Genomic DNA, 12970 nt, shown 5'->3' on the forward strand with positions numbered 1-12970 from the left:
TCAAAAAAGGTTGATACTTTCTTTAGTAAACACCTGTGTTCCTAAAGTAAAGTTCCACACACACACAAAAAAAGGAAAAGGTATCTGTATCAGTTGTTTGCCGTTGGACTTCTTTGCAGTCGACATTAAATGTATTTTAAGCTTGTACAGCTCACATGTGAATATTAACGTTTTGTCTATATCCTTGGAATATTGACCATGTCAAGATGACTTCATCCTGCCTTCCTTTCATCTAAGCCTATGGACACACTCCACGGCTGAGAACTGTCATCAACTGCATGTTATTCATAATAAAAACACTGTCTGTTGTACTATTTGTCGTGAGAGACCGCCATTTTCTGTACTCTTACCTCGTCTGTTTCTCTCAATACAGTGATTTACTAATACTCTTTGGGTATACTCTGTTTGTGGAATTATTCTGTGTTTCATGGGAATAGGATTTAAGGCTTTTAACAGACATCTGTTTATTATTTAAATATATCCATCATTCTGCTTGACTGTAAAGCACTCTGATTTAAAAGGTAATACAATATGCAGTAAATATAATTACATTTTATTTATAATGCACTTTATGTTTTCACAAATCTCAAAGTGCTACAGGGTTTAAAATATTGGCATGAAAACAAAGGCAAAGACTACAACATAAGATCCTAATAGGGGTAAAAAGTAGATAAATAGTAGATAAAAACTAGATACTATTGTTCCTGAAGAAACAATGTGGACTCCCTTCAAGCCCCCCAAAAATAGTAGCCTATGAGCTGTGGGAGGTGGGGTGGAGGTGGATAATAGCCAGGGTGTGTGTGGAGGGGACGTTTTAGCATCAAATATACTTGGAGTACATTACCAAATTAAAATTACTCAAATTTTCAGAAAATAGATCTACAAGCTCATAATGTGTCATTGTAGATCAGCTGTACAGTAGCCTATGATGTTACTAAGGAATCTGCAAAGTAACAAGTAACTAAAGCTGTCAAATGCCGTAATTGTAGTCAAAAATGGAAAGTAAAGTAAAAGTACCTCAAAATTGTACTGTGCATTGTAAGCACTTGTGTAGTACTTGAGTAAATGTACTTACTATGTATGCTTTGCAGCAGCACTGAGTGGCCAATGGCTGACAGGCTAGGAATCACCAGGTGCATCTAGAATTGTTAGGGCATCTAGAGTGCAGAGGGACATTGGTTGATATTAATGATCAACTCAAAATGTATACACCACACAGCTTAGAGCTTTGGAGATCAGACCCATGCAAACCTAATGTAAAAAATCGAACCTCTGTTCGAAGTGGAGATGTGTGTGTGTGTGTGTGTGTGTGTGTGTGTGTGTGTGTGTGTGTGTGTGTGTGTGTGTGTGTGTGTGTGTGTGTGTGTGTGTGTGTGTGTGTGTGTGTGTGTGTGCAACAGCGCCCCTCCCTTAACATGTGTGGTCAGAAAAGGTTACTGCAGGGCAGGCTACAGACAGACAGACACGGAGACACGGAGACACGGAGACACAGAGACAGACCCACACACACGGCCACGTATAGGGAGCTTGTGTTCCACACAGCTCCAAAAGAATAGTAGTGTAGAGATTTCAGCCGCAGTGCCTTCATGAAAACATGGGTCATTCCTCCTGTGTCCTGTCTCCCCACCAGCAAAATCCATTACAAATGCATTGGGTGCTTAAAGTTAAACATTTCAAAAACTGCAAATTATTTTAAAGTAAAAATCTCAACTGTGCATGTCCACAGTAATGTGGAATTTTTAAACTGTGAGTCAAGTTTCTTGGTGAAAGTATGAAGGAATAGGAAGGGTCCAGAGTTTTATCAATTAAGTTTGGCCTTACCATGTACTGTCTGTCTTGTACCTTTTCCTATGCAAACCTCTAAAGTATGCATTCAATCAATCAATCAATCAATCAATCAATCAATCAATAATAATAAAATACAAATAAATAAATAAAAACATTGGAAAAACAAACAAAAACTAAAAACAAAAAAAAAACACCCAAGATAACTAGAAAATCCATTTGTGGGTTTGTCTGTATACTGACTCTCAGGTGGTCGGGATGTTATGTGTTATTTTATTAACGCATTTATCCAACTTATAAAATAAGCTTTATATTTTAACATTGTCAATGCACACAGAGGCTAAGTTAGCAAAGGAAAGAAAGGATACACCAACTTTTCACTCATAGATTCCCATCCAAGCATATGAACAAATTATAAACATAAAATCTGCCTTTGTTACAGATGGCCACAATGAGATGGACACGGTTTCCTGTAAAGCAAAGTTTAACTAAAGACTACATCATTTATCAATAAAACATTTTCAACATACTGTACATGCATTTCTTTATACTGAATTGCATTACTATTGGACATTATGCCAATTCCCAGAACCTGTTGACATGCATTATCTGACAGATCTTAAAGGGATAGTTCACCAAAAAATAAAACACTTTTTGTCTTGAATTTTAGACTTGAATTCAACCAATAATTTGACGACCATCAGTGGTTCCATATGGAGACACAAAGATTCTCCTCAAATTACTGGCTTAGAAATGCCACAAAAAACTAAAATATATCCATGAATTCAAGTCTGTATCGAGTGAGTAATCGATGGACAAAGATGTTGAGGGTGAACTATCCCTATAATTGTTGAAACTAGATTGACCTGAGTTTAAATTGTTTTTGTCTAGACATCAGAAACATTTTTTCTGAATCTTCTCTTCTCTGAGAAGAGAGAGGATAGAGATAGAGCATTTCGAAATATATATATTTTTTAAATAAACATTTTTTTAAAATAATGTTATACATTTAAAACAAACAAAGAAACGAATCTAAGAAATTCCACGAATAAAAAGTAATATAATGGTATATTCACTAGTTTGGGCCCCGGGCAATTGTCCAGACTCTCTCTTGTGTCTCGACCTGAAAAGTTTGGGAACCACTGGTTTAGAGCATAATGTATGCTTGTGATTTGGAAGTAAAACTGTTTGGGCTGAAAGATTTGTTAAAGCTGATATAGAATAATGGCTAATTGGCTAGTATCACAATCTGGCCACTTGAAAACTAAACATGTGAACACTAGAGGGCAGCATATACCAGTGGAACACAGCCCTAATTAGTGGATTTGAATGGATCATGGTTCATGGATGCAGGCATGAGGCATCGCAGGGTAAATCAATGCCTGTAGTAATTGTAAAGTAAAGCAAGCCTGTTAACACACCTCTGCTGTATTTTGTGATTATTATGTTCTCACCTTTGAAAAACTGCACTTATGATAGGCAGCCATTTCAAAAGAAAGTAACTTTACTAACACATTTGCCTCCCACATTTCACCAAGCTTGCCATGTCTGTTTTAACTTAATTAATATCAGTTCATTCAACATAGAGTGTATTAAAATAGCTGCAGGGTGGGCTCTAGTAGGCCTACAGTAAGTGCTTAGGGTATCACTGACCCTGTAGACTTTATCTCTGTAGTTAAAAATAGCTCAGCTGCTGCTGTCAAGAAGTGTCCAGACCAAAGGGAGGTTGTCTTGAGAACCCTAAAAAGGTCTCATAACAGCTGAATGAATGAATGAAACACAAAAAAACTGAAATTATAACTAAGAAGCTTTTTGATGTCTAAAATGTCTGTCAGCCAGCCTGTTCAACCACAAGTCCTGAGTGGACTGTGGACATTAAACTACAATTAGGTTTTCAATTGAATGTTTGACATTGTGGTTTACAAAAATAATTGTCAGAGATAAATAGATGATAATCCTCCCATATCGACAACAAGCTTACTTTTGCAAAGCTTAAAAGTTTTCCTCTCTTCATTTCCATGGAAACTCACAAAATCGCAAAAATCAATTGACGCTTGTTTATTGCGCATTCCTCCGAAATCGACGATTTGTTGCCTGCAACAGCTGTGCACTCTCCGGTGCGCAAAGTGGCGAATGAGCCCGAAAAATGGGGTTAAATGCTATATATAGTCTTAAGTGCGTCCATACATGGGGTGGAAGGGGAACGGGCATTCCTTCAGTCAGAGGGTAATATTTTTGTGCATCAGCAAGTGCTTCCCAAGTGCCATCGCTGGTCTGCCACCGCTTTGCGCTGTTTTGATCTCTTGGGGTAAGTTAACTTTACTTTAATATTTTCTTTTAATTTTAGAAGGTTGACTGGTGTTCTTCCTCAAGACACATTTGTATGAAGCAACGTGGGATGTTAATTTAATCACCATTAAGATGTATTTGCTCTAAGGCTAATTGAAGGCTAGTGTGTTTTAAATTGCTGCAGTCAAGTGGTGTTAGTGGAAGGATGATTGTTTTCGCCCACTGTGGTGAAGGGAGTGTGTGTTAGATTATAAGTCTGTTAGCAGAAGGCTGATGTACCTTCCCTCAGTGGTTGTTACTGAATTAAGAGGTCACTGACCCCATTTTGTTAATTTTTGTCTGTCAGTATGGAATCAAGCTTGGCAATAGGCCTAATGAAAAGTAGCCTATTTTATTGAGGTACAGAGTAGGCCTAGTCTGTTTATATGCTGAATTGAGATATAATAATAATGGTGTGGGATTTTTGGTTTTAAATTAATTATTCTATTTTGTCTGAGTATTGAAGTTATTTTTGGGAAGGTAGCCTACAGTATTACATTTTGTCCTCAATAGCAGCTGCAATTCTAACATGGACTATTTCCTCAATACCATGGAATTAGACTGCTATTCATAGATGAGCTTGTATATGAGCATTTGAAAGGTGAAACATTTGAAGTGCTGAGCCCTTGTAATATGGAATGAGAGAGAGGCGATCAGGTCCCTCTTTAACGCCAGACTTGAGCTTGCCTTGAGCTTTATGGGGTGTATGTTTTGCTGCAAATCTTCTTGTGGGCTCTTGTATTCCTGGGTTATATGTGTGCATGTGTATTGTTATACAGACGATCAAACAACAGAGATGTCACTCAGATTATTGCTATTTGCTATCACATAGACTGTTGACAGACTGTTTAGGAGTCAGCGTCATTAGGCCTGGTATTTATCATTAATAGACTGCGATGAAATGAATGACAGGCAACCCTAAACCAATGTCTCTATACTGTACTCCTCCTGGTGCTCTTAACCAGATTTCTTTGAAGTGTTGCAGACATGAAAGCCAAACTCCAAATCAGCACTGATTTTCGTACCCTTCATACTAAGCATGTTGTCAAGCAGCACACTGTAAGGTATGGTGAAGATGTGACATATTTTACACAGCAGGCTGCAGCTCCTTGTGTGGCCATAAGTTAGAGCCGTAGATACGCATAACGCTAATACAGGTGGTGTGTCCTCCTGATGGTAAGCAAGCAGGACATGTCTAGATACAGTCTTTATCTTCCTTAACATGAGTTTATTCTATCTAGGTCTGTTTGCACAGTAAAAACCTGTGTTATTTTAAAGAGAGTGTGTACAGGTCAATTTGGTTCCATTTGTACACGTAAGAGTTACAAATGAATGAATGAACACAGGATTTTACTGTGCATCTGAGTTCCACACCTACTGCAACTATCTATCTGCTTGTCAATCAATCCATCTATCTGCTTGCCGACCAATCCATCTATCTGCCTGTCAATCAATCCATCTATCTACCTGTCCATCAATCCATCCATCTTTGAATTGAACTAACAGGCCATTCATTTCCATTCCACCCCACCCACCCACTGCATTCCCCTTTTGTGGTGCAGGGGCCTTTAGCAGTCACATTGAAAGCCGTAATCTCTTAAAGGGGCAAACTCCAACGGTTCAGTAACAGGTCTCCCAGTCTGTCCAGAAATTCCAAAAATTAGAAAACATGTTTAAGAAGTAGTGAAAATAGCCAATCTACAAGCTTGTACTTCTGCTGTTTTCACTAGTTTGGGTCCCGGGCAAACGTTTAATCTCTCTTTTGGGTCACAGGAAAAGAAGTTTGGGAACCACTGCCCTGCAGGAAAACGATTATGTATGTGATGAAACAAAAACAAAAAGTAGCGGTAGATAGAATTGGAACTGGAACACTATAACATTGAAGCTGATAAATTATCTGTTGCTGGAGAGACAATTACTATTTGAGTATTTTGAACGAGCGACCACACCGTCCCCGTTCATTGAGTTCAATGGACAGGTGGTGCCATCTTGGGAGGTTTTCAGCTATTTTCAGCTTTTTCCTTTCAACAAACCATCACTTACACCCCCTTAACTGGCAATTATCAGGTATTTAATTATACCTAATGGAACATAAAGGTAGTACTAGCGATATGTTACGGCTTGACCTTGTTTGAGGGGTCACACAGAGCCGGGTGTACCTCACCGCCATTGCTTTAGTCTGCCTTAGAAGCATTGCCTCCTGGCCTGTAGAATAGCTCCACCAGCTTGCATAATAATGCCTTAAGTTGTCCTATGCTTGAACCTAGGCCTGAGATTTGGTTAGCTTGGTAGGTACTGTAGTGTAATAGTTTGTATGGCTGTAGTTAGGCCTAGCTGGGCCTCTTTCTGTCCCTGCGAGCTGATACTTAAGCAGGCTACTGCAGGCTGCCATGTTGTGGTGTAGTGTCTGACTTGCATCGTCAAACAGTAGGTTGAACACCACCACCTCCCTGAACATGACCCAGATCTAAGGCCAATCAGCATACCTGTGTGTGGACCAGAGCGTCAATTGGGTATGGCAGCTGCCATACCTTGGCTACAGGGGAAAAATGTAATGTACTTCTTAAAATAAATTCCTCATGCCTGTTGCTAAGGTATGGCAACATGACTGGTATGGCAACATGACTAGTGTCTTGCACGCGCGCCTTCAAGCGTGCACGACACCAGTCATGTTGCCATACCTTAGCTTTTGCTGAACTGACGCCACTGGTGTGGACAGGCACTCCCAACTGAAACCACCACATTTCCCTGTTGACTAAGTGAATATGAGAAGAATTGGGCTTGTCTCTTTGGACCATTTGCTGTTTGTGAGGGTTTTTAAGTAGTACTACTATTATTATTTTTGACAATTCTATCTCCCATTTCCACAGTTCCAATAAAAGGACATGGATTAATCCTCGTTCACAGTCTGTATAATCTGTCTGAAGATGTCATTGAGATGTATTTGACTTTATTTGTGTCTATAATCATCTTTAAACTTGAGGTGAGCTCCTTTAAAAGGGCGTCACACCTCCATACCTAAAGCAGGTTCATCTTGAGTGGGGAGGTGGCAGCAAGTATCTGGCTTTTGGGAATTACCTGTACATTTTACATTTATGTTGTTATTCTTCTGAAGTAGACATTCAACTGATACTTTTACAATTTACAAGAAAATATAATCATTTTGTCAAATAACATACAAGAATACTTACATATATACAGTAAAAAAAAAAAGCTAAATAAATCTGCATTGGGCTTAATTGTCCTTTAACTTGAGTGCAAATAATTCACAATATACCTTTGTGTATATAGGCTATGCCTTTGTGGAATAACAACTTAAATGTGATGTTGGGTGAAATTCACTGGCACAATTGGCTATAGTTCACAGTTATTGGCCATGCATCCCCACAGGAAATCAAGCTCTAAATCGGTGATCCAGGTGCAGCCTCAGGCCACAGAGGCTATGGCGGAACCAGCTTATACGATACCGGCGTTCCGGCAGAGGTGAGTTCCCACTTGGCCATCGCCCCTACCGACCATCTGTGATGCTTATTTTAGTCGTAAGGTAAAACGAAACTACAGTCTGTGGATGACCTTAGGCAAGATAACTTCCTGGGGTTACCATGGGGACCACATATCGCATTATGCTCACTTGACTCTGGCGTACATGATGTCATAGTGAGGGGATTTCTGTACTATTTGCTGTTAACCTGCTGTGGGATATTTTATTTTCTATTGTAAAGTCTCCCATGACAGAGTGTGTTGATGCTAACCAAGGCCAGAGAACAGCATGATTCAAAATAAAGAAAAAAGATTGGTTAAATTCACTACTAATGCATTTGAAAGGTATAGCCAGACTTGTTACTTTAATTAACTATTGAACCGCTGGGAATTGGGAAATAAAGTCTGGCCTAAGTTAGCGTACCCAGAATCTAAAGCTTCATCTGCCAAAGTATTGAGAATTGCTGGACTATAATTTGTATTTTTAGAACCTATGATGATATTAGCCCTGTTATGACCTAATGACTCTCAACATCACTCTCTCATCACACAAGACAAATCCAGACATCATTTTTCCTTGGTTTTCAACTCTGTATAGGTTCTCGAAAACTAGCACTGAAAAAAGGGAGAATTGTATATTCAGAGCCTTGTATTTGACCATTATAATTGTGTTGTAGGAGTTCTGAGGGAGTGGAAGAGTACCAGCGGGTATCCACCCAGGTTGGAAAAGGACTCGCAGCTATACAAGAGGAACTACACCGCATGAGATTGGCTACCAAGACCCAAGTAGATAATATTGCTCTCCAGAATGAGGTAAGCAGCCAAGAGTAACAAGTCAAAGCTTAGATAAATACTGTATGAGACAAGACATTGCTCATGGTTCATAGCTCTGGGCATTATGCTGGGATTTGGTTGTGGGCCAGTGTTGCGTGCCGAAATTGCAATGCAATGCAATGCCTTGTGTGAGTTTGTAGATCAGCTACTTTTGGGCTTTACAGAGCTATGAGCAATGATCAACAGTAAGCCATGAGCCATTAGCCATGAGCCATGGCGAGTCTCACTGTCACACTATGAAATTATGCTTAACACTTCAACAGAAAATCTGAGTATGATGTTAGCAATTTCACTTGCTGTAGTTGAAGAGTTTAGTTTGATAGTTAAATAAATATACACTATTAGGTACTCGAAATTATGACATATTCCTCTTTGACAATTATTTCTGGTACAGAAGTCAAATTGATTATGCAATATTGCTATTTTATATTTATGTTTAACAGAGATAGGCCAGATATGGATTTATCTAATCTAATATTTCTAATATTTAAATCTCCCGTTAAAGTATTTAAACATTGAGCACTGCATTTCAATCACCAAACTTTAAAAAATATAGTTATAGCCTATACAATGTTTTGAAACTCCTATAGATTCAAATAGCCAAATAGATTTGAATACAGAAGAGAACCTTTCAGATGTCAGATCTGTCATCTGCCAAAGTGAGTTGTCAAAGACTGCGTAAAAGAACAACAGTCAATGCGGCAGGCTGTGTTGAGTGCTGGCATTGCTGATGCTCCGTAATGGAAGATGCCTGAGATTAAAAGGTGGACTCAATATGATGACATCATCACCTGCTTCTGGGCTTAGTGATATAATCTCTGAAATCTCTGTCTGCTCTAAGCAGATTGGAGTTTTGAATGATGTGTATGGCTGCTGAGGGTTGTAGATAATGATGATGATGCTATCGTGTGTCAGCACGGCTTCTTGAATCGAAGTAAAAGTGCTCCCTAGCTCAGCGATTCTCAAGATAAATATTCTCTGAAAAGGCACACGCAGGGATGTCGCACCAATTTCTGGGCCCTGGGTACAAGGATTCACTCACATTTTATGCTTTAACTATTGAAAATTAGCAGATATACAAGCTCACAGCTGCGAGCTTGTAGATCTGCTATTTTTGAAAAATCTTGAACATTTGTGCAAGTCTTTGAATATTTCAAATCCTTCTAAGGTTTTTTTTAAAAACCTATGTTTCTATGTCAGTGTCAGTCAACCTTTTCATGTGAAGGACCCCCCAAATGATATGTATTTGGCCACAGACGCTTACAAATATATTCAAAGATTTGCACACATTTTCACAACTTTTCAAAAAAAGTATAAAATAACGAAGGCCCCTCCACCTTGGGCCCTGGTAACTCAGTCCCACTTTTCCCCCCTTGTGACGCCCCTGATTAACACGTCAGCATAACCACTTGTGGTCAGATGGGTGGGCTCAGTGAAAATACTTTTGAGATTTGTAAGTGGGCCCTGGTCCAGTGTTCTAGCTGGTTAATGTACCTCATCAATCATCGAAACATATGGGTTGTTAGGCATCACATCAACACATAAAAATGCATGTTATGTATCATTACTGTTGATGCAAATTGATCTCAGTGACATATTACATATTGACACATACAGTGTGTGGAAAGTATAATTACTGTATTACTTTTAATTTAATTTTGAGTTACTGTTGCGGATCATTTTCCATTTCATGATTTCTACTATATAAAGTTCTAGTGTGCGTGTGTGCGTGTGTGTGTGCGTGTGTGTGTGTGTGTGTGTGTGTGTGTGTGTGTGTGTGTGTGTGTGTGTGTGTCTGTCTGTCTGTCTCTCTCTGGAGTATGGGCAGTTTATGGCCAAATCTGTGTTGCAATGTACAGTTGTGGTATTGCTACTCAAGTAGAAAATCACAATACTTCTTCCACCACTGTTTACTGTACGTTAGGAGGACAATGGGACGTCCCATACAGTTCGCATGAACAGTGATTTATCATTTATGTCAAATACTGTATATCGTCACTGTCGGCCAGAAACCTTGTATCTCAAAGTTTCTTTTAAAGTAAGTAAAGCCCTGCTTCATCATACAAGTCTGTCGTGCAAAACTACTGTAGTGAAAAGCACACATGTGTGCTTGTAGATCTGCTAGTTTCACTATTTTAAATCATTTTTAAAATGATAAATACAAAACGAACGGTTTTGGACAAGGTTTCCAGTTTCCACCCGACAACAACGATATGTACTGACCTACAACTGGTACAACTTGCTCTCCTCAGGTTAAGGACATGATGCACAAGAAGGTGGAGTTGCACCAACTCGCCCACAAGATGCCCGACTTCCTGGTACCGCTGAGGCCCCACACCGTGTGGGAGAAGACTCCTATCAAACTGCTCTGCACCGTGCAGGGTTACCCGGCCCCTGTTGTCAAATGGTTAGAGCATTGTTTCTCAAACTTTTACATTTCAAGGTCTCCCCTTAACCCCCATAAAGGAACCCACAAAGTCTCTGAAATCCATTTTGAGAACCACTGGGTTAGAATACTCTTTATGCGTGGAGTGTGGCTTTTGAACGTAACCGACTAGCTGTGTTTTTAACCTCCGCCACGGAGGCTATGTTTGTCTGCCTGTGACCAACGAATTGCACAAAGCCATGGCCAGATTGTTGTGAAATTTGCCTTGCACATCCTCGATCTCAAGAGGATTAGATCTATTAATTTAGGGGACCACATGGCATTGTAACGGCATCACATTATTTTCTTAAATACGTTTTTTCTCCTGAATAGTTGTTCAGATACAAACTTTGCAACAATTCACACAACGTCACAACACAAGTAGCTTAGTGTTTTTGAGAGAAACAACAACCAACACGCCCACTGAGAGCATTTTTATTTCATTTTCAGGTGCAAGAATGGAGTCCCCATTGACACACTGAGCATACCAGGAAAGTACAAGGTTGAGAACAAGTATGGAGTGCACGGTTTGATCATTAGCAGGTATGTGGCTCATTCAACTCTGATCAAACCTTCTTGTATTTGAAGTACATTTACTTGAGTGTTGTATTTAAAGCTGCACTATTATGTAACTTTATTTTATGAATACATTTTCATTTTGTCTAAGCTGTGTGGTTGAGTATGTTAATTGCGACCATCTCTGTCTGTCTGTCGCTTTTCGCCCGTAGGCTTCTTACTGGTAATATATAACTTATACAATTGGGGTGGTTGTATTTTGTCTCCCTGCTCTTCTATTGAGACATTAGATTGTGTCAAAGGTCGTATCTCACCTAGACACAGGATCTGACACAATGTCAATGTATCCCCGAGCAAGCAGGCAGGCTCTTTGGCTCAATGGTAGAAATGGCATCGCGCAGGAGTCCGAGTTTAAATCCGGGGTAGAATAGGAAAGTTACATAATGCAGTAAAACAAATAGTTTGGGGAAACGTACACGCTTTCACTACACTAATTTAATTTGAACAAATATTGTTGTACTTTTGACTCCTCTACACTTCTCGGAAGGGATCCATCGGGACCCAAACTTACAACAATACATTATGAATTAACCACTTAAGCTAAATTTCAATATAAATACAGTATATATTCCTTGACTCGAGTTCTGGTGTTGAGTCCACCACTGACAAACTGACATAGAATAGAATGGTTAAGTCGACCAACTGTAAAAGTCTTTGCGCACTGCTGTGTTTTTCGGGCCGAATATTGGAGCGAATTTCGGAGCACGTAAAAAAAATCAACCTCACCTTATGTCAATCACGTTTTCACACTGCCACCTGTTTCGATTTTCTTTTTTTTTTACGAAAAAACGCGGTGCAGTGTGCAACCAGCTTTCACTTGTGTTTGTTGTGTCTTGTGACGGCGGGGTAATGTGCTATAGGCATGCTCCAAGGTTTGAATATCAGAAGTACATGTTTGTACAGAAATGGTTATGTTTATAAATGTTTTGGCATCAGGTTAGAAATGGTTTAGTGTTTTTAAAAGGCTCTTCTGATAGTAAGCATTGCTTTAGAGCATTTGTTCTGTGGTCTCCCCATCTCTCCTGTGCTTTAATAAACTGAATATATATTTTATTTCAATCAGGAGAGAGAACCCATTCAGTTTCAATTTTAGAGTGTTCCAATTAAAACATTTAGTTTAGTTTCATCACATCCAATTTAGCTTGTATGAGTTCCCTCTCCTGGTTGGATGAACTTGGTATCCTGATACTGCGAAATGGGAAGATCCCTATTACTGAATAAGCACTCTAGTCTAGAGCAATGATTACTATTGCGATATTGAGCTATTCTCGGTTACAGATGGTTACATTTAGGTATTAAAATGGTTGTATTTAGGCATTAGGTTGGAGATGGTTACGTTTACGGTATGGGTTTGATGTCAGGGTAAGGAGCTGGGAGAGGTGTTGGTAGCTGAGATTGCATGACCTCAAACTCCCGGATTCGGAACTCGTAGCTATCGTGTAGCAGTGCCGGTTCAGGGGACACAAAAATTGTATGAGTAGGAGTATACTGTATGTATCATACAGTACATGTTGATTCTGTCATTTTGAAACATAAATTCCT

General features: G+C 39.3%; 1 protein-coding gene across 1 annotated transcript in view; it reads left to right on the top strand.

The window, feature by feature from the left end:
- myom2a (myomesin 2a) overlaps positions 1 to 12970 on the top strand; it is a gene marked incomplete at both ends in the record, with an annotated part of 58421 nt that overhangs the window by 12313 nt on the left and 33138 nt on the right. Inside the window, 6 exon segments of the mRNA XM_080722488.1 lie at positions 4032 to 4053; positions 4055 to 4093; positions 7504 to 7596; positions 8271 to 8406; positions 10680 to 10834; positions 11303 to 11395. Coding sequence (XP_080578614.1) covers positions 4032 to 4053; positions 4055 to 4093; positions 7504 to 7596; positions 8271 to 8406; positions 10680 to 10834; positions 11303 to 11395 — 538 coding nt within the window.

Source organism: Nannobrachium achirus (assembly GCF_963921795.1).
Source record: "Nannobrachium achirus genome assembly, chromosome: 3".
In the NCBI taxonomy this organism is placed as follows: domain Eukaryota; kingdom Metazoa; phylum Chordata; class Actinopteri; order Myctophiformes; family Myctophidae; genus Nannobrachium; species Nannobrachium achirus.